This window comes from Eublepharis macularius, chromosome 5 (genome assembly GCF_028583425.1).
Source record: "Eublepharis macularius isolate TG4126 chromosome 5, MPM_Emac_v1.0, whole genome shotgun sequence".
Classification (NCBI taxonomy): Eukaryota; Metazoa; Chordata; class Lepidosauria; order Squamata; family Eublepharidae; genus Eublepharis; species Eublepharis macularius.
This window is the reverse complement of record NC_072794.1, coordinates 149,374,455-149,400,392: the sequence shown is the minus strand read 5'-3', so window position 1 is coordinate 149,400,392 and position 25,938 is coordinate 149,374,455. Positions and strand designations below refer to the sequence as shown.

The 25,938-nt window shown below is 42.3% G+C and overlaps 1 protein-coding gene across 2 annotated transcripts in view; it reads right to left on the bottom strand.

Annotated features, from left to right (window-relative positions):
- Positions 1-21,433, bottom strand: part of BCAS4 (breast carcinoma amplified sequence 4) — a 73,812-nt gene extending 52,379 nt beyond the window's left edge. For both annotated transcript variants that reach the window (XM_054980872.1, XM_054980873.1), the window contains exons 1-2: positions 21,090-21,433; positions 12,026-12,097 (exon numbers count right to left, since the gene is read on the bottom strand). In XM_054980872.1, the coding sequence (XP_054836847.1) occupies positions 12,026-12,097; positions 21,090-21,308 (291 nt within the window). In that variant the 5' untranslated portion in view covers positions 21,309-21,433. The remainder of the gene's footprint in view (positions 1-12,025; positions 12,098-21,089) is intronic.
- Positions 21,434-25,938: the final 4,505 nt, after the last annotated feature.

The following is a 25,938-nucleotide window of genomic DNA, read 5'->3' as shown; positions in this document are numbered from 1 at the left end:
AACTGACCCTCCTGAGAATAACAAAGATAAGCAAGTGGAAGTTGTTTGTTAATCTTGAAAGTGGGGGAAAGAAGAAACCCCAAAAAACCATTTAGAAAGCTAACGCAAGTATATGTAATGCAAATCTGCAGATGTAGACAAAACAAGACAGTAATCAAATGAATGGCACTGAAAGCAACTCCATCACAACAAGGACAAAGCAGCCACCTTCCTCTGAAAGGAGAAGTGAACAACGGGATAAAACACGGAGCAGCTTATGAAGCCACAGAACGGGAGCTTTGGCGGCTTTATTCTGAAGCGTACGGAAGACCCATAGCAGCAAAGGTGCTGAAGAGGAATCAGCACGTGATAATGCAAGCGCTTCTTTTGGCGTGGTAAAATCATCAGCCAAAGCCTGACCCTCCTTGAAACTTGCATTAAGCTGCAGTTTTCTCAGCAGCTTAAAGAAGATTTTGGGCTCCTTCAGGAGGCACTGATCATGAGTCGTCTCCCTAAGTAAGAAACTCAGTCGACGTAATACTCCCTCTACCTAACATGCCTATTAAGGAAGCAGTGTGTAATAAATCCTTTCTTTTATAAATATGAGACAGAAAGGGCAGAGTGAAAGAGCACATGTTCCTGGCATGTGGAGAGAAGGTAAGAAGGGAAAGGGCCCAATAATTATCCTAGCCTTCCAGTTTTATTATCTTACTTAAGAGTACATCTGTCAATAGGAAATACCAATTGTTCCATTAAAGCTCTAAGCTGCATTGCCTATTAAGAAAAAAAAAGATTCAAACTATGTTAGACTTCACACCAATTTAATTTAACAATGATATTCCCCAAGAAGCTTGTAGAGTGAAAATGGCAAAACTATAGCGTGCCAGGAGTTGCAGAGGCTGCGGTCCCAACACAGCTGAGCGGCACAACAGTAGCCTCATGGCCCTAAGGGATAAGCCAAAAACGTACTATCAAAACCACTATTTGGAAATTTGTCAGCATTAATTCAGTAACTTGATTGTCAAGGTCAAAGGCTAGAATTAAACCAAACATGGCAATTTAAGATACAGCTTTGTTCTTTTATGGTTTAGAAAAAACATTCTTCACTGTATGGAGTTTCAGAGTTCACCTGGCACAGGAAACAGTTTTAGGCAAACCCTCAACTGCACTGCTATCTTGGTAAAAAGATAAAGGAGTGAATCACGGCCCTGGAGAACTGTAAGCACCTACAAAATCCTTCTATCCACTCAAAACTGAGGGCAGAGGAGCACTGTCAGCCATGCCTTGTTTTTCTAAAAATTGCAAGCATGTCTTACAGAAAAGAACATGCAAACGAGTGCACAGTTAGCATTCAACTGGCGCATTCTCCAACACTCCTGTCCCCAAAACAGCAGAAGGATATTTAGTGCAGCGAGGGTACTTCTCCAAGAACTCATTTGCTACACCTCTTTTCATTTCAGTTTGTCTCAGTTCAGAACTAGGCATTATAATATAGGGATGGCTGCTACCAAAAAAAAAATCTGAATCGTGTGTCCCCTCCCCCAGCCCGTAATATCCACTACAGTTTGTCCATAACCTCTACATCTTCATGTATTTCTCTGTCTTCTCACCCCACATCATAGGCTGTTGCTGGCAGGACACAAAGAAACATTCAATACTGTAACATTACAACATTGGTAAGCTGTAATGTATTTTACAAAGGAGGATGTAGATTTGTGACTGCTTATGTACATCATAATGTTGCATTTCAGACTAATTGCCTATTGAATACTGAGCCTGGAGCCCAAATGATCAGCCAGAGTGATTTAGCTCAACAACGTACTTTATTAACCAAGAACTCAACACTCACTCCAAGGACAGCAAATCCCAGTATTTATATACACAAACCCCGCCCCCGACTTAACCAACATCCAATAGTATCATCAATTCCAGGATACCTTTGTCTGCATAACTATATACAATATAACAAGTATGTACTTGAACATGATTGGCCTTTATTAAGGGATGGCCATTGGCTGTTATGTCACCAATCATGTTTGATGTATTTCTGGTCAATACACAACATTGTCCCAATACTCATCTTCGAGATTAGCTGAATATGCAACTGCAACCCTGCACTGATGCAGCTTTCAATGCACAAAAATTGAGAAATACAAACACCACCAGCAAATTTTCAAGCAGGCAACGACAATGTTGAATAAGGTTTTTAAAAAAAGTCCTCCTAAGGACTTAATTGCTTAAGAATAAATTAGAAAAAGTTATGTGGCGAATGGTTGAAGGTACAGACTAATAATGAATTTATGCAAAGTGCACGCATGCTATATTTACTGAAAATTAGTAACGTGATAAATTAAAAGCAAGGGAAATATCCAAGTAATATTTTCATCTTATCTCTCTGGAATAGTCAGTCAGCAAAAAATAAAAGTTAAGAATCCCAAGGAGCAATAAATCTGTAAGGCAGCTGAGAACATATTATCAAGACTCTACAAGGTAACCATCGAGGAGATTATCACAGATCCATCAGAAAAGATAGCACTGTAGATTCTAATGCAAATATACTGCAATACTGCACACTATTGCTAAAACTTAGGCACTGCAGACAATTCAGAGAATTCAACCAATAGCCACATTCAAAAATGACAAATCCAACAATCTGTGATCTCATAAACTCATCAACAGATATGATTTTCAGGTTTTATTGGAAATATTTAAGTAACGTGTCTAAACGTGTAGAACGGTGGCCTAAAACCTGATATTGTTAGCAGTTTCAATCTGGAAACTTAGATATTGTCAGGGGGAGGCAGGGACAATGCCAGGCTTCCTCCTTTCTTGGCATCTCATGGCATCAGTGGGGCCATGGATGCACGCTGTAAAGATCCATATGGCAGCCAGCTGATGAATGACAGCTGGCCCTTTCACAGCTAGCCATCTGGCTATCAGCTGTCTGGCAGCTCCACCCAGGGGGCGGGAAAGAGGAGCAGCAAGGGAGAGACTGCAGCAAAGTCACTATTAGTCCCTCATTAGTCCCTGCCATAGGGCTTCTGGGTAGAGGGAGGTCACTGGGCATGCCCCAGATCTGGGCAAAGTCTTTAAAAGGCTTGATGGAAGAGGCCAAGGAGAATATATCATCCCCAGCTCCCAGATCAAGAGGAGGCAGAGCTAGGGGGGAAGAAGTGGAATAGGATTGTCTCAATCCCTGCCCTTACATGCCTAAGGCCAAGGGAAGGCACTTTAGCCAAATCAGACCCTGACGTACAACAGCCACGGCCCAGGACCCAAAGGATACCCAAATAATAAAATGGGAGAAGAAAGAATGACATTTGAGAGAGAGTTTGGTGTAGTGGTTAAGAGCACGGGACTCTAATCTGGAGAGCCGGGTTTGATTCCTCACTCCTCCACTTGAAGCCAGCTGGGTGGCCTTGGGCGAGTCACAGTTCTCTTGAGCTCTCTCAGCCCCACCCACCTCACAGGGTGTTTTGTTGTGGGGATAATAATGGCACACTTTGTAAACCGCTGAGTGGGTGTTAAGTCATCCTGAAGGGCGGTATATAAATCGAATGTTGTTGTTGTTGTTGTTGTTGTTGAATATGTAACTGTAAACTCATCTGCAGTACAAGCCCGTGGAGCATGTAGTGGCAGAGCAACAGAAAGTGTAGAGATCTAGAGAACCAGTGGTCATTCATGTGACAATTTATTGGCAAAAGAAACAATATTCAGTGACCGCATTTATAAATAAGTTCATGTGCTGGGAAATATGCTGCCACAAGACCTCATGAAAAAGACCCACTGGCTGAGCTTCCTGCACGTCGTTTTAATCCAACATGCAACATCTGTCTTCTATGCTAAACATGAAGGCACATATAAATACCTTCTCTAAGCCGCCTGATGCATAATTCTATGGAAATTTTGATTTCATATTATACACCCAAAGAAGCAATGTCTGAATTATGAAAGCTTACACTGAAATGAACTTGGCTTGCCTTAAAGGGGCCATTTGATTGCTCTTTTACTTAGTCACATGATGATGGACAGAGCTGCACAAAACCACCGCTGGACACAGACGTTTAGGAAAGCTTTAAATGAGGTGACAGTACAATAAGATGAGATGGTATCACCTACAAGAGACGGTGTGAAATTCTATCAGTCTCTCCAAAGGTAAAATCAGTGTTGATTTAAACATTTTACTGTGTTTTTCTCCCCACTGGGGAACAAAAGCAGCTTACATCATTTCCTCTTCTTTAATTTTATACTCATAACAACAGCGCTGTGAAGCCAAGGGTTGCGAGCAAGTGACTGCTCCAAGGTCACCCATGGCAGAGTAGGAATTGAACCTGGGTCTCCCATATCCTCCAACCATTATAGCACAGAATGGTTCAGATCCTGCAGTCTTATCAGTGAAGCTTTACCCTTGGAACAGAACTTTCCCGACTCCCCCATTCTGCTACAGCCAACTGTATTTCCCACGTTCAAAGGACTCCCCAGGAACAATGCTGGGTACAAGAGGGAGGGGTATCTACAATGGGAAGAACAAATCAGCAAAAAGCACCGCACCTTCTTCTGCCAGAAGTGCTACTGGAATAGTGGAAATAGCTAATAGGATCTTACTTCACTATCTTTGTCTCTACAAGGCCACACACAGAAAAATTATTTGAAGGCAATTAATCCATTATATGTATCCTATTATATAAAAGGCTAGGCGTGCCCCCCCCCTTCACCCAGCTGGGATCAGGAGTGGAACAGGCGGCAATGCCCACCCTCCCTTACTCAGCTGGGATCAGGAACAGGGCAGGTAGCAATGCCCACTCCCCACCTTCACTCAGCTGGGATCAGGAGCGGAATAGGTGGCAATGCTCACTCCCCTTCACCCAGCTGGGATCAGAAGTGGAGCAGCAGGCAATACTCCCCCTTACTCAGCTGGGATCAGGAGCAGAGCAGGTGGCAGTGCCCACCCCCCACCTTCACTCAGCTGGGATCAGGAGCGGAATAAGTGCCAATGCTCACTCCCCTTCACCCAGCTGGGATCAGAAGTGGAGCAGGAGGCAATACTCCCCCTTTACTCAGCTGGGATCAGGAGCAGAGCAGGTGGCGGTGCCCACCCCCCCCCCCACCTTCACTCAGCTGGGATCAGGAGCAGAACAGGTGGCAATGCTCACTCCCCTTCACCCAGCTGGGATCAGGAGCAGATCAGGTGGCAATGCCCACCCCACCCCCCACCTTCACCTGTCTGGGATCAGGCATGGAGCAGCTGCTAATGGCTGCCCCCCTTCACCTAGCTGGGATGAGGAGCAGGTGGCAATGCCCGTGCCCCCTTCACACAGCCAGGATCAGGCACGGAGCATGTGGCAATGCCCCCCTTCACCCAGCCTGGATCAATAGCAAAGCAGGTGGCAATGCCTGCTCCGCCTTCAACCTGCCGGAATCAGGCACGAAGCAGGCAGCAATGCCCGCCCCCCTTCACCCAGCCTGGATCAGACACGGAGCAGGCAGCAATGCCTGCCCCTCTTCACCTGACCTTAATCAGATGTGAATCAGGTGGCAATGCCTGCCCCTTCTTCACCCAGCTGGGATCAGGAGGGGAGAAGGTGGCAATGCCCGTCCCCCACCTTCACCCAGCTGGGATCAGACATGGAGCAGCCAGCAATGCACACACCCCGCCTTCACCCAGCTGGGAGCAGAAGGGGAGCAGGTGGCAATGCCTGCCCTTTGCCTTCACCAAGCTGTGATCAGGAGGGGGGAAGGTGGCAATGCCAACCCCCCTTCACCCAGCTGGGATCAGGAGCAAAGCAAGAGGCGATACCCTCTCCCCTTCACCTAGCTGGGATGAGGAGCAACGCAGGTGGCAATACCCATGTCCCCTTCACTCAGCCAGGATCAGGCACGGAGTATGTGGCAATGCCTGTCCCCTTCAAGTGGATGGGATCAGAAGCAAAGCAGGTGGCAATGCCTGCTCCTCGCCTTCATCCAGCCAGGATCAGGTATGGAGGAAGATGCGTCCAACCCCTCTTCACCTGGCCAGAATCAGGAGCAGAGCAGGTGGCAGTGCCTACCTCCACCTTCACCCTGCTGGAATCAGGCACGGAGCAGGAGGCAATGCCTGCCCTCCTTTCACCCTGCTGGAATAAGGTGCGGAGCAGGAGGCAACATCCGCCCCCCCCTTACCAGCTGAGATTAGGAGCGGACCATGAGGTAATGCCCATCCCCCTTCACCAGGCCGAGATCAGTCATGAAGGAGGCGGTAATGCCCATTTGCCCATCCTGCCATTTCTAGAGCCTGTTGTGTTTTTTCCCCAAATGGGCTTTGTTACTAGTACAAAGATATTCAGGAGTCCATATATATCTCAGTTTTTGAAAAAGGTGCAAGTGTTAAGAAAAGCTTTGACTTTTTCATCAACATGGATGTAGCTGAGTTCTGCCAAGGAAGGAAATTTTTAAAAAAATCAAAATCATTGAACAAAGATGTATATTTACCACTGACTGATCAAAGTGATTATGAAATGTAATTCTTTATTGAGTTTTAGCAAGAAACTTTTATCCCTCAGGCCATCCACATAAGTGTCATACTTACCACTGATGACCTGGTAGGAGACCAAAATATGACAGAAGAAAATACTACCTGCAAACCAAGACTAATGGACACTAAAATGGACTGCAAGATAAAACACTAGCCTGTGTAGCTATTTTACAGATAAATAAAACACTTCTGTTTTCTAAGTTAAAGTAAATTATTCCTAAATAACACCCAGCTTTACTAGCTTCGCATTTTAAAAAGGTATAAACCTGTAGAGTGTTTTTAAAAACAACATATGACTTTCATAGTTAGTCCAATTTGCTTCACTCCCTATACTCTTAGTTATTTATTTAAAAGAAGTATACCTCCTTTCTCAGCCACAGGCTTCTAAGAAGGGCATATGTCAACAAATATGATAAATTAATAAACCAGTAGCGGTGACAGTGTTGTACAATATAACCTAGCTACATATTCCATGATGGAATAACAGAATATAAATGTTTGCTTCTTGAGATTAAGTTTTATGGCCTTGAAAAGAAAATCTGATGTGATTATAATTTCCTTTTATAAATGCAACATGGGTCCTTTTCTAAAGTGATATTCCATTTCAATTCCTCTTCACCTTGGCCAAAATACTATCAAAGTTTAAAGTTAAGATTCTTGTGTTTCTCACAAATTAATATACACAGCTTTATGCAAATATATTCATAAAAAATCACTGGGTCAAGGCACTATGTTAGCAAACTCTGAAAAGGAAGATGCTTGCAAGGATTTAAGCAGATTCTTGCGGAATGTTTTACTGACTCACTAAGCGAAACAATGCTTCCACTTCCTTGATGGCAACAAACAAAAATAAATCAGGTTTATGTACAAGTTTAACAGAATCTGAAGATGACATGAAATTTTATCAGCTTCGTATACAGTTTCATATGGTGCTGGAAGGAATCCGTCACTATCATTTCAGGCACTTAGCATTGCAAAGCACAAATTCAGCAGGCAAAGCACAGTATTTTGATGCCGTCAGATAACATCAATAATCTCTACACAACCTAATTATTCAAAGCCATCAGGTTGCAGGATAATGTTTTCATGGCTAAAACAAAGATGAATCAAGCAAGTAAGCGAACAAACAAATAAAATGCTAGATTCGTGTTTGCTATAAAATAGACTGTGGGAACCAGTATGTTCAGAGAGATTTTTATTACTTTATTATTATTTATTATATTTCTAATCCACTCTCTCCCCGTGAATGGGCTCAAAGTGGAATACAACATATATAAAATACATAAACATATTACTTTAAAACCAGGGAAAAAAATCAATAAATATATAAAACAATTTCTGAAAGACAGCAGCACACATATTGCACAACCCAAACAGCCATCCATGGGGCCGGATGGACAACTATTAGATGTTAACAGAAGAGGGGGTAAACCTCCCCATGGCAGGAGGCCGGCTTCACGGCCCACTCGCCTCACCCACCATATGCCTGGTGGAACATCTCTGTCTTACAGGCCCGGCGGAAAGATAACAATTCCTCCACAAACAGAAAATTCCACCAAGCGGGAACCAGGGCTGAGAAGACCCTGGTCCTGGTTGAGGCCAGGCAGATCTCTTTGGGGTCAGGGACCACCAAGTGATGTGGTTTGATTTGAAAGTTTACTGGACTTGGCTAAGTGATTTTGAACGTATCAACAGTCATACTGCCAACATATTGTCTCCTGTTTAAACGGTAAGTACAACTAAAAGTCTGGACGGAAGTCACTCTATTAAGTACCACAGAATAAAAACCGAGAGAATTTCCTCAGCAGCTCTCAAAACATCCAAAACACTTTAGTACCACAAACTTTGAGTGAACAGTTCAATACTCAAAACTGAAAAAAAATATTTTTAAGAATTCATATTTACTTATTTTGACATTTTATAACGTTCTCTCAAAGAGGATTGAAAGCAGCTTACAACAGCATTGCTCTCTCCTCTATTTAATTGTCACAATACTACCCCTGTGAGGTAGGCTGGGCTGAGAGATTATGACTGGATCAAGGTCACCCAGCATATTTCCATGCAGAGTTCGAACCTGGGTCTCCCAGATCCTAGTCAACACTTTAAACACTTCACCACAGTGATCAAAATAAATCTTGCTCAACAAACGGTACAAAGACAACAAAAACAAGTTAAGGCAGCCACAAAAAATGCTTTCTACGATCTCACTCTAGCCTGGAAGATGGCTTCTTACCTCAACACGGCCAGCCTAGCCACCTGGATCCCTGCTATGGTAATCTCAAAACTTGACTATTATAATGCATTATACATTGGTCTCCCATCTAAGTTAACTTGGAGGCTTCAATTGGTGCAAAATACTGCTGCTTGATTGTTAGCAGGAGCAAGCAGGAGCATGAACATAATTCTCATCCTGCAATCACTCCACTGGCTACCTATCAGTTACCATGCTCAATTCAAGGTATTGGTTATCACATACAAAGCTCTTCACGGCCTTGCCTCAGTATACCTACAGGACCACCCCCTCCCTATGTTCCTCCACAGCAGCTTCGCTCATCTGAACAGGGTCTCCTTCAGTTGCCAGCTTGCACATAGGGGAAATCAACAGCAGCCCATACACGGGCTGTCTCTGTGGTGGCCCCTACCCTGTGGAATGGCCTGCCTGAGGAGGTCAGGAGAGCCCGCACGCTTTTGGCTTTCTGCAAACAATGCAAAACTGAATTATTCAAAAAGTCTTTTTACTCAGACAGGAGGGCTGCATTGTAAGGGGGGTGGTCTCAGATGCTTTGCTAATGAATTAGGGATCATAGTCTTCACCACTATGTTGCCTTACATATTATCGTAGCTTTAAATATGTACTCCTATATGCTACCTTTGCCTCATGTTGCCTAACGTCAGTCCTAGAACTGATTATGTTCTGTTTCAGCATTTCTTCTGTATTGGATCCTTGCTAATGCTACGTCTTTGTAAACTTGTATTTATTTACCCTGTGGCACTGTTTATGGAAATGTTTATGGAAATTATTTATGTCCTTGACACTGTATGGGAATGTCCTTGATACGGATTGCACTAATCTCACACTATGTAATCCACCTTGAGTCCCAGTGAGAAAGGCAGACTATAAATAAATAAATAAATGAAGGAAGGAAGGAAGGAAGGAAGGAAGGAAGGAAGGAAGGAAGGAAGGAAGGAAGGAAGGAAGGAAGGAAGGAAGGAAGGAAGGAAGGAAGGAAGAAAGAAAGAAAGAAAGAAAGAAAGAAAGAAAGAAAGAAAGAAAGAAAGAAAGAAAGAAAGAAAGAAAGAAAGAAAGAAAAGGCTTTGTTATCAAGCACTTGATTATCCAGAATGTTCAGTTAACGGCCATCACTGAAAGGGCAAGTTCCTCCCCGTCAGCCACGATACCACAGCACCTTTGAGCACACGTGCCCTCCACTCTCACCTCTGCAGCCTGCCAGCTTGATGAAATGGTTCAGAAAGATGTTTTGGTAAACGGATGAAGACTGCAGACTATACTGTACTGTCTGTTGCTGCATGCTCCTACTATGTCATTTCTGCACTGTTTAACATGTTTAAATGCTTACGCTCTGTTTCAGCTCTGTTCCAGATTTCTGCAATCCAAACCCTACTGCATGGTTTATTGGATGCCCCATCCTGTTGATTGTATTGACTTAAACTGTGTAATCTGCCTTGAGTCTACGAGAGAAAGGCGGACTATAAATAACGCAAATAAACAAACCGTTGGGCTTCTGACAGTTGGCACTTCCACTCGACATGCTCCTATCTTTCCCCTTAGCAAGCTTCACACTTCCAGGAGCCATCTCTGCCAGAGGGGAAGTGGGCAGCTGGCCTGCTTTCCTGCTGCTGTATAGGATGGCCTCATGGTTTCTGGGGACAGGGAAAAACTCCTGCTAGGCGTGGAGACTGTGTCTGTGGTGTCCTCCATAGGGTGGGTTTAGTCAGTGTGGATTCTTCTGGGTAGGGGGCAGGACCAAGCAATATGCTTGTGTATCTGGCATGTTTGATTAATCATTAACCCCTCCATTCCTCATAAGTGCTGTGAACAAAGCATGTATCAATTAAGAAACAGTGAAATGGGCACACACACACAAACACACGCACACAAACGCACACACTCAAGCATTCTATAGCTTTTTCAGGCAGTCCATGAAATCTATGAATCCCCAAGAATGTTGGCTTGTAATTACAACCGCCAAAATAGGTTTCATCACTGCAACCCCTAAAACAAGTTTCATCAGTTACACTGTTCTAGGTAACTCTGCTTATAATTGTACTGAGTCTTTCACAGTTGCTGAAATAACATTGAAAACTATGCCAAAAAGTGTTAAAGCATTTCAAACCGTGGGCAGGCTAAAAAAGAAATACAGATTCATTCTCAGTTTGTAATCTATAGGGGTGTTTCAAGACATAATTTTAAGATATAATACTATCTTCAGCCTCACATACATAAGAATTAATTTACAAAACTCTTTGCCATAGGGAAACTATAGAGAGAGTAGGATCATAATACTTAATAAATATACTAATGTCAGCATGAACAGCAATTAAACAGAAACCTAACTGACTGTTTCAGCATATAATTCACACTACAAAAATATTCAGTACCTTCCTTGAAAAGAGACATTACACCACCGTCTCCTAGTCTGAGCTGAAACATTCCATAATTTCCTCATTATGTATTTGCACAGAGTATCAGTACAACATTCCACTTACATTGCCGTATGTAAGAGTGATGAAGGTTGTATCTTATATTAAACTTCTTGTGTTTTCTTTTTAAAATGAGTTTGCCACATGCAGCATCCAGAGAAGCATGACATTACCAATAATAGTGTTCAACCTCTATCTCGTATCTCAGATCACCAACTGGAAAGAACCCAATCTACATGACATGAGAGAACTGAATCTTGTGATAATGTACTTTATAATCCTTCAGATAAAATGTATAGGATCTCTAGTAAGAAAATTATCCCGAAATGCAATTTTGGGCTGCTATGGCTTAGATGTCATTAAACTTCATCTTCTGTAGATATCCAGAGGAAAACATACATAACCCAGAAAAACCAACATCAATCTTTTGCACTGCTTAAACAGCCAGAAAACCATTAGAGAACCCAGGCTCCTAGGGGGCATGTGTGTGTGTGCGCGCGCATGGGGGCCAGTGTGTGGAGTACATGGAATTTACAAGCAGTCAGCACAAGCCAAAGCCCTTAAATATTAGTGCACCATAGTGCCACCTGGTGGCTCAACCATCACGGCTTTCTGTAATAAAAACTATTTCAGGGAAAGTAGTTATCAAGATGGCTGCCTCAGGAAGTAAGAGAGTGTGTGCGTATGCATGTGTGTCCGTGTTCACTCCCTCTCCCCACCACTGCTGGCTGCCTTGCCTGAGCTGCATGGTTTCTAAATCACTCACAAGATGGCCTCCACAGGAGCCAGAGAGAGGGAGAGAGAAAGAGAGAGGGAGAAGGAACACATGCAATTGCAGTCTCTAAGGTATTTAGGAGTTGAGCAAACACATACCATGTCAGTCATGCCACAGAACTCATCCAGTCTTATTAACATCTCTTCTATACTTTCTTCTACTTCCTGCACCTGAAAACAAAAACAGAGATAATAGAAGGTAGTTGCATCTGTGAACTGGAGAGGAACTACCACCAAAGAACATTAATGCAATAAGGATTAATGACACTACTTTTTAAATAAGAATGTTTTCACTTAATTTATTACATTTATTTAATACATGTTTACATTTTTAATGTGCTCTGTATCAGATGGACAAAAACCAAAGAGCAAAAAATTATGTTGTAAGTAATATATGAAACAGTCAAACCATTTTTCAAGAAGTATGTTAAAAGCTACAAACCTAATAGTCTTCAAGGTTTTAATGTCTCCATGGAATCCCTTAAATTTAAGATGTCTCTAATTTTAAATATTCCCAGTGATGTACCAACGTATCATGTGTACAGTCAATCCATAGTTCACATAACTTACAAAAATGGGAAACCCCATTTAAGTTAATCTTGTTAACTATTTAAGGACCAGAATCCATTTCAAAAGGATTACTATGCTTCAAAAAAGCAATACAGTAGAGCCATTTTTAAAAATACAAATCTCGGTTGAATTTTAGCAGAAAAAAATTATTTTCACTTAAAATGGTAAGGTACAAAGAAGGAGCAAGATACACAGATTTTAGTTTTAAGTTCAAAGTTTCCATTTCCTGTGTGCTGATGAAGCTTTACACTACTGCATGGTTTATACTAGAATATTTACATTTTGTTCAAGTTTGCTCCTCAGAAGACAACTTCAGACTTTTTAATGAGCACATTAACGTGCAATTCTAAACAGAATAACTCCAGTCTATGCCCACTGAAATCAACTGGCTTATACTGGAGTAACCATGTTTAGGATTGCACTGTAAAAGTCTTAAGTGAATTCAAAGGGAGTAAGACAGGACAAGTGAAATTAGCTTTCTCTTTCACGGGTAAATATAGTATCAGAAATAAATATGGTGGACTCCAAGTTAGAGCAGAGTTTCAAAATTTATTTGTTATTTATAGTCCACCTTTCTCACTGAGACTCAAGGCAGATCACACAGTATAAGTCAATACAATCAACGGCTGGAGCATTCAATAAGCAATATAATAGGGTATGACTGCAGAACTTTAAAAGTAAACATAAATCTGAGTACAGAGATTAAACAAAATAGTTTAATATGACATATTAAACAGTGCAGAAACTCACAGAGCTCATCTACACCAACAGACAATACTCAGTAGTATAGTCTACAGTCCCTGACTCTTTACCAAACAGTCTCTCCAAACCATACACCATAGCCCTGTTACCTGAGCAAAAAAGCCCTCCAGAATAATTCAGTTTTGCACAGTTTGAGGAAAGCCAAGAGAGTGGCATCTTTCTGACCTCTTCAAGCAGGCCATTTCATAAGGTGGGGGCTACCACAGAAAATACGAGAGTACGAGCAGCTGTTGATTTTGCCCATTTGCAGTGTTGCACTGGCAGAAGGCCTTGTTCAAACGAGCGAAGTTGCCATGGCGGAGCACAGGGAGAGAGGTGGTCCTGCAGGTATGAGGGGCCAAAATCATATGCGATAACCGAAACCAAGAATTCAGCCTGGTAGCCAATGGAGTGACTGCAGAATGGGAGTAATATGCATGCTCCGCCTACCTCCTGGGAATAATCGAGCTGCAGTATTCGGCAACAACTGGAGTCTCCAAGTTGACTTTGAGGGGAGACCTACGTAGAATGCATTACAGTAATCTAGTCTCGGTGTTACCATTGCATGAATCCAGTTGGCCAGATCAGCTGTGTAAAGCCAGCTTACAGGCTAGTAGAGAGAAGGCCTTTTTTAAAAAGCTACATTTACTTGCTTCTCTAGCAGCATTGCTGAATCTGGTATAACCCCATGGCTCTTAATCGAGTCTGCCAGGGTCAACTGAACCCCATCAAAAGTGGAAAGCACCATGTCCTTCAAGATCCCCACTTTCCCAACCAGCATAATTTCCATCTTATGTGGGTTCAGTTCCAATTTGTTTGCTTTGGGCCATTTGACCACAGCTGTCAGGCAGCAACTCAGCACCTCTACTACATCACCAGGGGATCTGGATAGCAAGATATACAGCTCGGTATTATCCCTATATTGATGACACCCAATTCTATAGCTACAAATGATTTCTCCTAAAGGTTTTACATAGAGGTGAATAACATGTGGGTTAAGACTGCACCCTATGGAACTCCCTGCACATGAGCGAAATCAACAGCTGCATTCTCTGTGATGGCCCCTGTCCTATGGAAGGACCTGCCTATGGAAGGACCTGCCCCCACTCTCCTGGCTTTTTGCAAACGATGCAAAATGGAAATATTCAAAAGGGATTTCTACACAGGTATGAGGGTTATATGGTAGGGATCTGATCTCAAAGAGATGCTTCACTAATGAGTTAGGGATCATAGACTTCGCCGCTATATTGCTGTAAATACTATCTATTGCTTTAAGTATGTGTTCCTATGTAGTACCTGTTGCTTTAAGTATGACCCTACTGAATAGTTCTATGTTGTCTAATGTCAGTCCTAGAATTGCTTATGCCTGGTTTCAGCCTTTCTTCAACTCTATCGGATTTTGCTCATGTCTTTGTAAACTTGCATTTATTTATCCTATGGCATGGTTTATTAAAATTTCCTTGATATTGACTGTGCTAATCTCACAGTATGTAATCCACCTTGAGTCTTAGTGAGAAAGGCAGACTATAAATGACAAAACAAATAAATACATAAATAAATAATATAATTGCCACACTAAAGATAGTTTACTGGTCACCAGCATCAACTCTTTAAGTCTGTTCCATGATGAACAATTTAAACCAGTCCAAGGCACATCCCTGACGCCACCTGCTTTTGCCTCCAAATGCCTCAACAGGATGGCATGGTCTACTGTATCAAATGCCGCAGATAGGCCTAGGAGGAAGAACAAAGAAGCACAGATCTTTGGATCTAGCCAGCTTTGCTATTGGTGAAAAGGGGAGATGGGGGCCTCCTTTGACAATCAAAAAGGAGCAGCTAGGGATGCTGCCTGGCTGGACAAAGGCAACTTGGGATGGCAGCTATAGTAAGGAGGGAGATTAGATAAGACTGAGAGGGGAAAGTTGGCTGGATCCAACCCTATGAGATTTAAGTAAGGAAAAGCAGAAAAAGCAAGACTAGGTGACCACTTGATCCCTTTCTGTTCTTTTTGATTCTGTTAACATAATCGTTAATCATGAAAAAAATGAAACATGATTAACCACTGGCTAAGTCTGAGTTTCTTTCTACTTACAATTTTAGCTACAGAAAAGCTCTTCTTGTAAAGACCTGAGTGTTTTTCACTCCAAACTTTCCCAACCATTTGAGAAAGATCATAGGAAAGACTGAAAACTTAGGAGGTACACAGAAGTACCATTTTCTCCACGCTGTCAAAGTTGGGGCAAACAACCCATGTATGTGATTGTGGTGACTTTAAATTCAAGGAACACAACTTGTATTTTATTCACTGCAATTATAAAAAGCAGGCTCTGTAGTTGTAGATTTGGAGGCCTGTAAAAGAAAGCTGGTTCCTATGGAAACATATGTTTTCTTATAGAGAGCCACAACATGCACCAGTGGTATTATCATAGGGACCTTTTGTATCTTTATTGAAAATGAATTTTAAAAATAGACCTTAAACCATTCACAGCAGACTGTGCCTATATCAACACATTCTGCATGTTTTTGTACATCACTTTATGCAGATGAAAGGGCTCATGACTCAGGGGTAGAGCACATGCTTTAGAGAAGATTCCCAGGTTCAGTCCTGGATGTCCCCAGATAGGGATCTCAGGAACTTTCTCTACCTGACATCCTGCAGACTTACTGTGTGGCAGAGTACACAATACTAAGCAGCATGGATCAGTGGTCTGACTGTACAAGGAAACTCCATATTAATAAAAAGATGACAAATTCCTTAACAATACAATAATAAATGCTGGAGCAGAGCGCAAAAAAATGTATTCTGAAACAACTTTGATCCCGTCCATGCTATCAAAGCACGCTTTTTGTGTGAGAATGCTGTTGGCTTCCACTGAGAGAATTTTATCTCCTGTGTTGATGCATTGCTTATAAAATGTGGCTTTACAGGGCTATATAAATGATAAGTCATGGAGACAGCAATTTGGAGACAAAAGGCATATTCACATGGGAGCTTCACACAGTGCTAGTTAAATGCTTCAGCACTAAATCAAACATGTGAGAAGCAATACTTCTCAGAAGTTATCTATTGCAAAAGACATTGTGCGACATCTTCATACAATTCTCCTATCTACCGCATACACTAGCAGGGATCCAGTATACCGTAGAGTGTTCATCCCGTATGTATAAAAGTGAACTGAATATAAGAGGGGGAGCAATTGGCAGTACATGCATGTATACACTGAAGGAAGCAGTACCAGAACTATGACAAAGATCTCTTCTGGTCTGGATTTGAACTGGAGGAGTTTAACCCTTCAACCACTGCTTGGTTTTGGTAATTAAAAACTATAGTTATTAGCAGTTCTAAGGGGGGAAAGGCAGGTTTTCTCTAAAACAGCAAGAGCAGCAAAGGAATTCCTATTTTAGAATAGGAGTTGAACAGTTAAAATCCCCTCTTCTCCTCCCTAGTGGACCTTATCCAAATCACAGTTGCACATGTGCACAATTTATCTTTTACAGGATGATGGCCGTCTTGGGCCACATGCACTCACTTAGTAACTACTTTTTAGGCCCAAAATATCATAAATACAGTCCAAGAACACCTGTATATCTGCAGTTCCATGGCCAGTTCACCCTCCCTTAGCAGCTGCTATAAGAGTTCTGAACAATGAAGACTGTGATCCAAGAAGACACAATTGGCTATAGCCAGAATGGCAACTGAGGGAGGCATGCAGAATTTCATACAGGGACTATTAGAACTGTCCCAAGCCTACAGGAAACCATCGATTATGCAGTGTGAAAAAAACAAAGCCTCTCCGAAGTTAAAATGCAACTGATAAGCATTAAAGCTTTTTACCAATTCATTTGTTTCAGGCTTTTCCTCCAATGAGCTCAGAGGGATATGTGAGGCAGGTTAGGCTGAGAGGTGACTTTTTCAAGGCCATTTAGTATATTTATTCATGAGTGGGGATCCGAACATCCCATGTCCAATTCTATGTGAGATCTTCTTTCTAAGCATGAACGCCGGCCATAAATTTAAATTACTATGGATGTTTCAACATAGATGTTTCACTTTGCCTTGGCTTCCTTACACAGCACCATTGGGAGGAGCATTCACATAAAGTCATCCTCTATTTGCCCTGGCTCCCTTTTATCCTCTGCTTTGCTGTTATCTTTTCCAAATTTGATTTGGTACAATCTTTTTGGAAATAGCAGTCAAAGCAATGTGGAGATGAGGGCTTTTTTTAAAAAAAAAAAATCAGGAATTGCTAAAGCACTACAATGTTGTAATGATCTATTATCATGTTGTACTAGTTCCCAGCTTCATTTTTTAAAAAGTCCCTAGCTCATTTTGCCACAGGGTTCTAATGGGAAGGTGCTAGCTGCACAGGGCAAAATATTTTCAAACATCTCTAAGCTGTCATTAAATCAGAAGGCTGGTTTTCAAGTCCTCCCAAAAGATTATGTAAAAAGAATTAGGAATTATGTAACAGTCACATGAACTATTCCTCACCAACACAAACTTGCTACGACAGAGAAACAAAAGCAACAGAATCTTCCGACGCCTTGAAGGCTAACAGTTTTACCGTGACAAACATTCACGGACTAAGTTCACATGATTAGAGAGACATGAAGTGCTGACTTCATTTGGTAGATCTATACAAGCAGAAGCAGATTGTCCCCGTATTTCTATTAGGTCTCATCAGTGTGCATGTTCACTTCCTTTGCTTTTGTCATTTTTAGAATGCCTGATCTAAGTAAGTTTCAAAGAATCAGAACAAATTCAGATTATTTGAGTAGTCTCCTCTGAGAGGTAGCTGAAAGTATGTAACATCAACGGAGTTCCAATGTAAGAAGCTATTTGCCCACCACAGAGTTGCACTGTGGTGTCCAGAACGTAAACCTGTTACGTGGTCTGCTGCACTGTCCAGGATCAGAATGAGAGCAAAACAGAAGCGCTGAAGTCCTGGACGAAGTTCACAGTGGCTAGGGCAGACTCAGGCTAAGTGGCAACTTACTACAAAACAGGCCCAGGAGAGAACATCACTTAGTCCTCTTAGTGCCCCCAGATAAGTGCCAAACTACATATGCAAGAAAAACGGCCAGTGGTTCTCTCAAAATTTTAAAAAAGCAGCCACTGGCAGGAGGTGCAGGAAGAAGATTCAGGTTTTGGACACAGCTGCAGTTGAGGGGATTAACCATCTTTCCCTGTTGTTTTCCCAAAGCAAACTCCAACTTGACCCATGGGAGAAAGCAAAGTTACCCATCTGAGGCAAACAGAAGTTGGGATATTTTTTTTGGCAGTGGGAGGCGATATATCAATTATATTATATTTCTTCCAATTATAACAAAGTGAGCTTTGATTCACAAAAGCTTATATCCTGGACAATTTTGTTGGTCTTTAGGATGCCACTGGGCCCAAATTTTGTCCTTCCAGTCAGGTTCAAATTGTTACTGCAGCCTGGCTTGCAAGGGGTCAGGGGTTGGTTTGCAACAGACTGTGGGAAAGATCCAGCTTCCCTTCCCCTGTGCAGATCAGATCTTCCACTCTTTTTTATTTTATTGTTACAGAGCTAGGTTTACACAAATGGCTGTGCCATCATCTTATCTAGTTCACTGTAAGATTCAGTCCCGTGATTGCTCTTCAAATATACCTCCAGAGACCAGGGCCTCATCCAGATAGCCATACACCAGCAAAATCATACTACAGCTTTAACAGAAGCACAGGAAAATTTGGATACATCATGGGACATTCCCACAGATTATAAGAAGGACTCCTGAGAAATCTAAGTGGTCAGTAAATTGCTGGTAACCTAAGTAACCACATACGCAGCGCATAATTAAAACAAAGAATTTCAAAATACTAAAAACGTATAAGCAAGTATCAATACACGAGTATGCTTTTACTTCTGGAAAGAGTAACTACTTCTCAAAATCGCTCCCTTGATAATAAATGCTCAGTAGTATCAGTATAGACAAAACATCAGCTGAGAACAAACTGTATATATTACACACAATATACATTATGAATGAAAGCAATTCTCCATTTACAATGAATTGTGAACCTTTGGTCAGTCTCTCCTTTTACACTCATGTTTAATACCTTGATTAAATACACTTTTATTGTAGGGGGTGAAAAGCTGTACTTTGTTGTTGACCTGTGGGGGGGCTGCTCTTTTGTGTGTGTGCGTGCACCCGTTTTGCCTTTTTAGTACACCAGACTTGTTCCAAATTTGAACAGAAGTCTGAAGGGAGCTTCTATTCAAGAAAAGTACTTGCTTATACATGTGGAAAGAAGCTGTAAATAAAAGATGTTTTATGATAGTACCTATTTGTTTTTTGGGTTTCCAGCGGAATAGTTTCCATTTTTGTCTCTTGTCTGCAACATGCAAAGTGTTTAACCTGATACTATTTTTATTTAGTACATTCTTAGCCTGACCATCAACCAAGGAGTTCAGGGTAGCACACAGTATTTGCTCTCCTCCATTTTATCATCTCAACAACTCTGTGAGGTAGGTTGGGCTGTAAGGTCACACAGCAATCTTCTCGGGGAGGTGAATCTAGTTCTCCCAGCTCCTAATGCAACACTTTAACCACTATGAGACACTGACTCTGCACATCCTATACTCAGTGAAGACAGCAACACACTCTACAAAGGATGTGGACCAAGAGGACTTAAGAACGTGGCCTCAAATAACTGTTTTTCTGCCTCCGCCTCCCCACACGCATGGCTTTTCAACGTCTAGTCTGACAAAGAGTGCTGGAGAACTCTAAACCTTGCATGTTATTGTGCTTGATGTTCATAAAAAGTATGATGTTAACATTTTGCTGCTGACCAATGTGGCTAAGCCCCTCCACCACCACCTTTTTGATAAACCCCTAGAGGGGAGTCAGTCTGCCACTGCAGAGTTAAATGGGAGACCAACAGGACCTTAAAGACAAAAGTTTATTCCAGCATCAGCTTTCAGGAGTGAGCACTCTGACTCAGAAAAGCCAGAATAAATTTTGTTAAGTCTTTCTAAGGTTTCAAGGGACTCCTGGACCACCTGTTTTGGGAAACAATTCAGAATAGCATCATAAAACTGGATTTGTGTCACAAACATCTGCAATCCAGCCAGCCCCTACTTCACAAAACAGAGCAAGATCTCGGTCCAACAGCACCTTAAAGGCCAACTAGATCATCAAATAGTTTCAGGCAGGTGGTCTGCAGTAGAACAGCAGGGCTGGAGTCCGGCGGCTTCTTAAGAGACCCACAAGTTTTTCAGGGTATAAGCTTTTGAGAGAACCAAAGCTCTCTGCTTCAGATACCAAAGTGGAAGAAAAATCAAAGAGTCCAGTAGCACCTTTAAGACTAACCAACTTTATTGTAGCATAAGCTTTCAAGAATCACAGTTCTCTTCTTCTGACAAAGAGAACTGTGATTCTCGAAAGCTTATGCTACAATAAAGTTGGTTAGTCTTAAAGGTGCTACTGGACTCTTTTTGATTTTGCTACTACAGACTAACACCGCTAACTCCTCTGCAAAGTAGAAGAAGAGAGCTTTGGGTCTCGAAAGCTTGCAACCTGAAAATCTTGTGGGTCTCCGCAGCCACTGGACTCCAGTCCTGCTGTCCTACTTCATAAAATAAAAACCAGGGGCGTGCGAAGACGACTTTTCTCTGTCTAATCCCGTTTCATGGGGCGGCCCTCGAGCATCCGCAACCACCCAACCCCTTCTCCCAAACCCCTAACACACACAGGCTTCCTGCCCACAAATTCCTGGCCCTTTCCCTCCTTCCTCCGCCCCTGGCGGGAACTGCCACAGGCGCAGCCCAGGAAGCCTTCTCGACCCTCAGGCCACAACCATCGCCCGCCCACAAACCGCCGGGCGTACCTCCGCCCCCGCCTCAGGGGCCAGGCAGAGGGCGAAGTGCCGAGCCTCGTTCCCTTCCGCGGCCGCCGCTGGTTCTTCCACCGCTGCCTCAACGCTCCTCGCGTTCTCTCCGCGGCTGCCTTCCTCCTGCGCCGCCCGGTCGCCGCCTGAAGGCTGCGAAGCGAGTCTGAGGGCGACCGAGGGCTGTTCTCCCTCGGAGGAGGCGGCGGCGGCGCTCATGGCGGACTTCCACCCGCCCGGAGACCCACACGAAAAAGCCGCGGCCGGTTCTGCAGCCGCCTCTGAGTCCCGGCGGCAGGCTGAGGCGAGGCCGCTCCTCTGGGTGGCGGTTTCCCGCAAGCGAGGCTGGGGCTCCCCCTAGTGCAGCCGGCTCAGAACGGCGACGGAGCCTGGAAGCGGCGCTGAGGCGAAGGGGATGCCGCGCTCGTTCCTCTTCATGATGGCTCGCAGAGGCAGGATTGGAAAGAAAGAAAGAAAGAAAGAAAGAAAGAAAGAAAGAAAGAAAGAAAGAAAGAAAGAAAGAAAGAAAGAAAGAAAGAAAGAAAGAAAGAAAGAAAGAAAGAACCTGCAAATAACAATTAATAGACTTCTGGGACCTTTAAAGACTAATCAGTGTTGCAGCCGCACATTGTCTGATGTGGCAGAACATTCACAACTGTGGTTTCCCATCCATGTGGACAAGGCAGTTCATTTGTGAATGAGTGCTTTAGTATTTATTTGGTCATAGATGCAGAGGAGTTAGCCGTGTTAGTCTGTGGTAGCAAAATCAAAAAGAGTCCAGTAGCACCTTTAAGACTAACCAATTTTATTGTAGCATAAGCTTTCGAGAATCAAGTTCTCTTCGTCAGATGCCTGATATCAGAACTTGATTCTCGAAAGCTTATGCTACAATAAAATTGGTTAGTCTTAAAGGTGCTACTGGACTCTTTTTGATTTTAGTATTTATTTATTTACTTGTGTTATTTATAGTCCGCCTTGCTCACTGAGACTCAAGGCAGATTACACCGTGTGAGTAGACATAGTTTTAAAGACGTTGTTGATAAACAGTGTCTATAAATGCAAATTCGCAAAGATTTAAAACTAGCAAGAATCCAATACAGAGTTGAAGAAATGCTAAAACAGAGCGCAAGCAATTCTAAGAATGACTTATTAAACAACATAGAAACTATCCAGTAAGATCATACTTGAAGCAACAGACAGTACATAGTAATAGAGTCTACGGTCCCTATCCCATTACTTATGCAACTCTTTGAAACCATTTCCTTACAGGACAACCCTCCTATCTGGGTAACAAAACTTTTTGAATTCATTTTTGCATAGTTTGTGGAAAGCCAAGAGAGTGGGAACTTTCCTGATCTCTTCATGTATGCCGTTCTGTAAAGTGGGGGCCGCTACAGAGAATGCACATGAACAGGCTGCTGTTGATTCTGCCCATGTGCAAAGAGGCTCCTGCAGAAGGCCCTGTTCAGATTAGCAAAACAGTGGTGGCGGAACATAGAAAGAGAGGCGGTCCCATAGATAAGATGGACCAAGGCCATGCAGAGCTTTGAATGTGATTGTTAATACCCTGAATTGAGCATGGAAGTTGATAGGTAATCAATGGAGTGCAACAAATAACGCAGTATCCAATGATGCACGGATGCATCCAGCAGAATTGTTTTGGTGGTCAAAAGCCCATTATTTTTAATAAACAAAAATGTCTTATAGCACCGTAAAGACTAATCGAGTTTTATTGCAGCAAAATTTTTGTGAACTTACAACCAGCCTCTTCTGAAGCTATGAGTGTATCTTCACTATGCAGTCATTTTATTTAAAAAATTAGAAAGAGCAGGTTCAAAGGGCCAAAAAATGCAGAAAGTACAGAATTAAATGTAACGGTGTAAAATTCAAACCTAATCAGGAAAATATAGAGACCATTCTCTGCTTTTGCAAAACTAGATAACACCTGCACTAAGTGGATCAACTGTTTGCATAATTAATGGTCTCTGTATTTTTCTTGATTTGATTTAATTTTACACAAGTATGTTACATCATTACTGCCTGCATTTCATGGCCCCGTGGCCCTGCCGTATTCGTTTTTTTACATAAAATGACTGCATAGTTAGGATCTACTTACTGCATTTGAAGAAGTGGGAAAGTCCACAAAAAACTTCTGCTAGAATAAAATGTGGTTAGTTTTTAAGGTGCCACAAAACTGCAGAAAAAAAGTTGTCACACTACTAAATACAGATTACATGTCAGTTATCTTTGCCATACGTACTCCAATATTTCCTGCAGTATAAGCACCAGTTCACTAAACTCTTGTGAATATGTGCTGGAGAGCCCCCAACAACCTGAGCTTCCCAATGGTATTTATTATTATTATTTATATTTATTATTATTAATTATAATGTACCTTAAACATTAGCTTCTGAGCAAATTTGATTTTAAAAGACTAAACCCTGACTATAGTTCACAGTCTATGATGCACATAAATGCCATTAAAGAAGGGTTATATGTGCATCATTTTTACTGCGGATAATGAAAAAAGCTATCAGAATGTCAGACACTTTGATAGCTGAATAGATGACTTTGTAATGAAATTTTTATTTAGAGAGTTTACATTTGATCTTTCTACTTTGACTAGCAGTCAAGGTGGCTTACAAGGAAAGAGAATTACTGTAGAACACAACATCAGGAAAACTACAAACAAACTTAAAAGCAGCCAGTGGCAACAGAGACCAAAAAACTTGTTTATTCCTTATTTTTTTAAACTCTAGAAAGGTCTGACCCTCATCTAAATGTTTAAATATACCGTCGAACCTGGACACATAACAAGACCTAGTTTATTTTATCCATATAACTTATGGAATATTCACCGATACCATTTAAATCATGTTGGTACAATGATATAATTTTCTGCTATTTCCTCTATCTCATTCTTTGGGACAAGAAAAGCTATAAGAATCTGACCTAAATTTAAACATGTTTAAAGGAAAGACTGGGCGTCCATTTTATGACTCCTGTTCTTCTGTCAAGGTCAACTTCCTTCTCTTGTTTGGAACTCCTCATTTCCTTGGGCTTGAGATCTCTCCATGCCTTTATCACCCTCAGGCTATTGCCTGTAAGCATCATAATAGTCACCTGCCCTCTTTCTTCCAATCTCCAACCACTGCATCACCTTCTTTCCCCTCTTCTATTCCCTCAGAAAGTGCCTCTGTCACCCAGACATGGTCGCCTTTCCCACCCTCAATCCCTTCTCCTAGCTTCCTGTTTTGGAACCTTTATCCTCTTTCCTGCCTTCTCCATTGGAGGTTTCCCCCCATATGCCATGTGCTGAAGGTGGTGTTACTGGCCTTTCCAAATTCTGCCAGTTTCATCCCCTGCTTTTTTCTTTCACTGTTCCACAGCTTCTCAAGCTTTGAATTTTATTCTGATTGTTTCAGTTCCCCTTGACATTTCTGTGATAATGATGATATTAATAATAATAACAACATTCGATTTATATACTGCCCTTCAGGACAACTTAATGCCCACTCAGAGCAGTTTTCAAAGTGCGTTATTATTATCCTCAGGACAATCACCCTGTGAGGTGGATGGGGCTGAGAGCTCTGGAACAGCTGTGACTGAGCCAAGGTCACCCAGCTGGCTTCAAGCAAAGGAGTGGGGAATCAAACCCAGCTCTCCAGATGAGAGTCCTGCCACTTTTAACCACTACACCAAATTGGATGTCAAGTCCTATATCATTACTAGACATGGGCAGAGAAAAAAACGAACATGGTGTTCGTTGTTCATTGCTATCCATGAACAACGAACATTGACAAACATGATCCTGTTCACGAACATGTTCATTGTTTGTGGGGGCCAGCAGGCTCTCCTCCTGCCATCAAGATCCCTACCGCACTACTCCCAGAAACCCTACCTGAGCAGGCAGCAGGAAATGTACCAATAATAAATAATAGCTTGGCCCCAGAGCCTGACAGCAGCCCTGGAACCTGAAAGGGTAGATCCCTATCCCACCACACACAAGGAAAATTCAAGCTCCAATGCACTTTCTCCCTGAAAGCCAGAACTGGGAGCCTCCCTCCTCTCTGGTCTTTTCCTCTTGTAACAAATTTTGAGCTCCAGTCCACACTTGGAAGGAAGACCTGCCTATCAAGCTAAATTGGACTTAGATTGGGGTTTCCAGGGCAACAGCAGGAGTTCAGACAGAGTTCAGACAATCTCTGCCTAAATTGCCGAGGGAATTGATTGCAGGTGCCAGACTGTCTGGTTTGACGAACAGCAGCGAACAGCAACGAACAATGCTTGCAATGACCACCTGTTCATTTAGAATGGGGCCTCATGAACAGCTTGTTCACGAACAGCAGATTGGGCTGTTTGTGGATTTTTTTAGTTCGTATTGCTGTTTGTGCCCATCTGTAATCATTACCACCATCACCACCACACTTGCTTTCAACTTTTATTAAAGACCTTGATGCTTACTTCACTTCCTTTCTTTGTAGCAGTGTCCTCTATCCAGCGCTGTATCTTCAGCTTGCTACTTGTTATTTCTACATGGATGTCTAATTGCCATCTCAAACTCTATATATCCAAGGAGGTTTTCATTGTTCCAAGCCCTCATCTCCTGGTCTACCCTCCATATTCATGAAGAATGTTGTAATCTATCTTGTTGATTAGGTATGATGTCTAATCTACCTCACAGGGTTGTAGTGGGGATAAAAGAGAGAGGAGAATGATGTCAGCAGCTTTGGATCCCCGTTGGGCATAAACACAGGGTATAAATGAAATAAAATGAAAAATAAATGATGATCTCAGCAATAGTCTGAGGATTGAATAACCATTCTGGAAGAGATGATACATCTGCTTG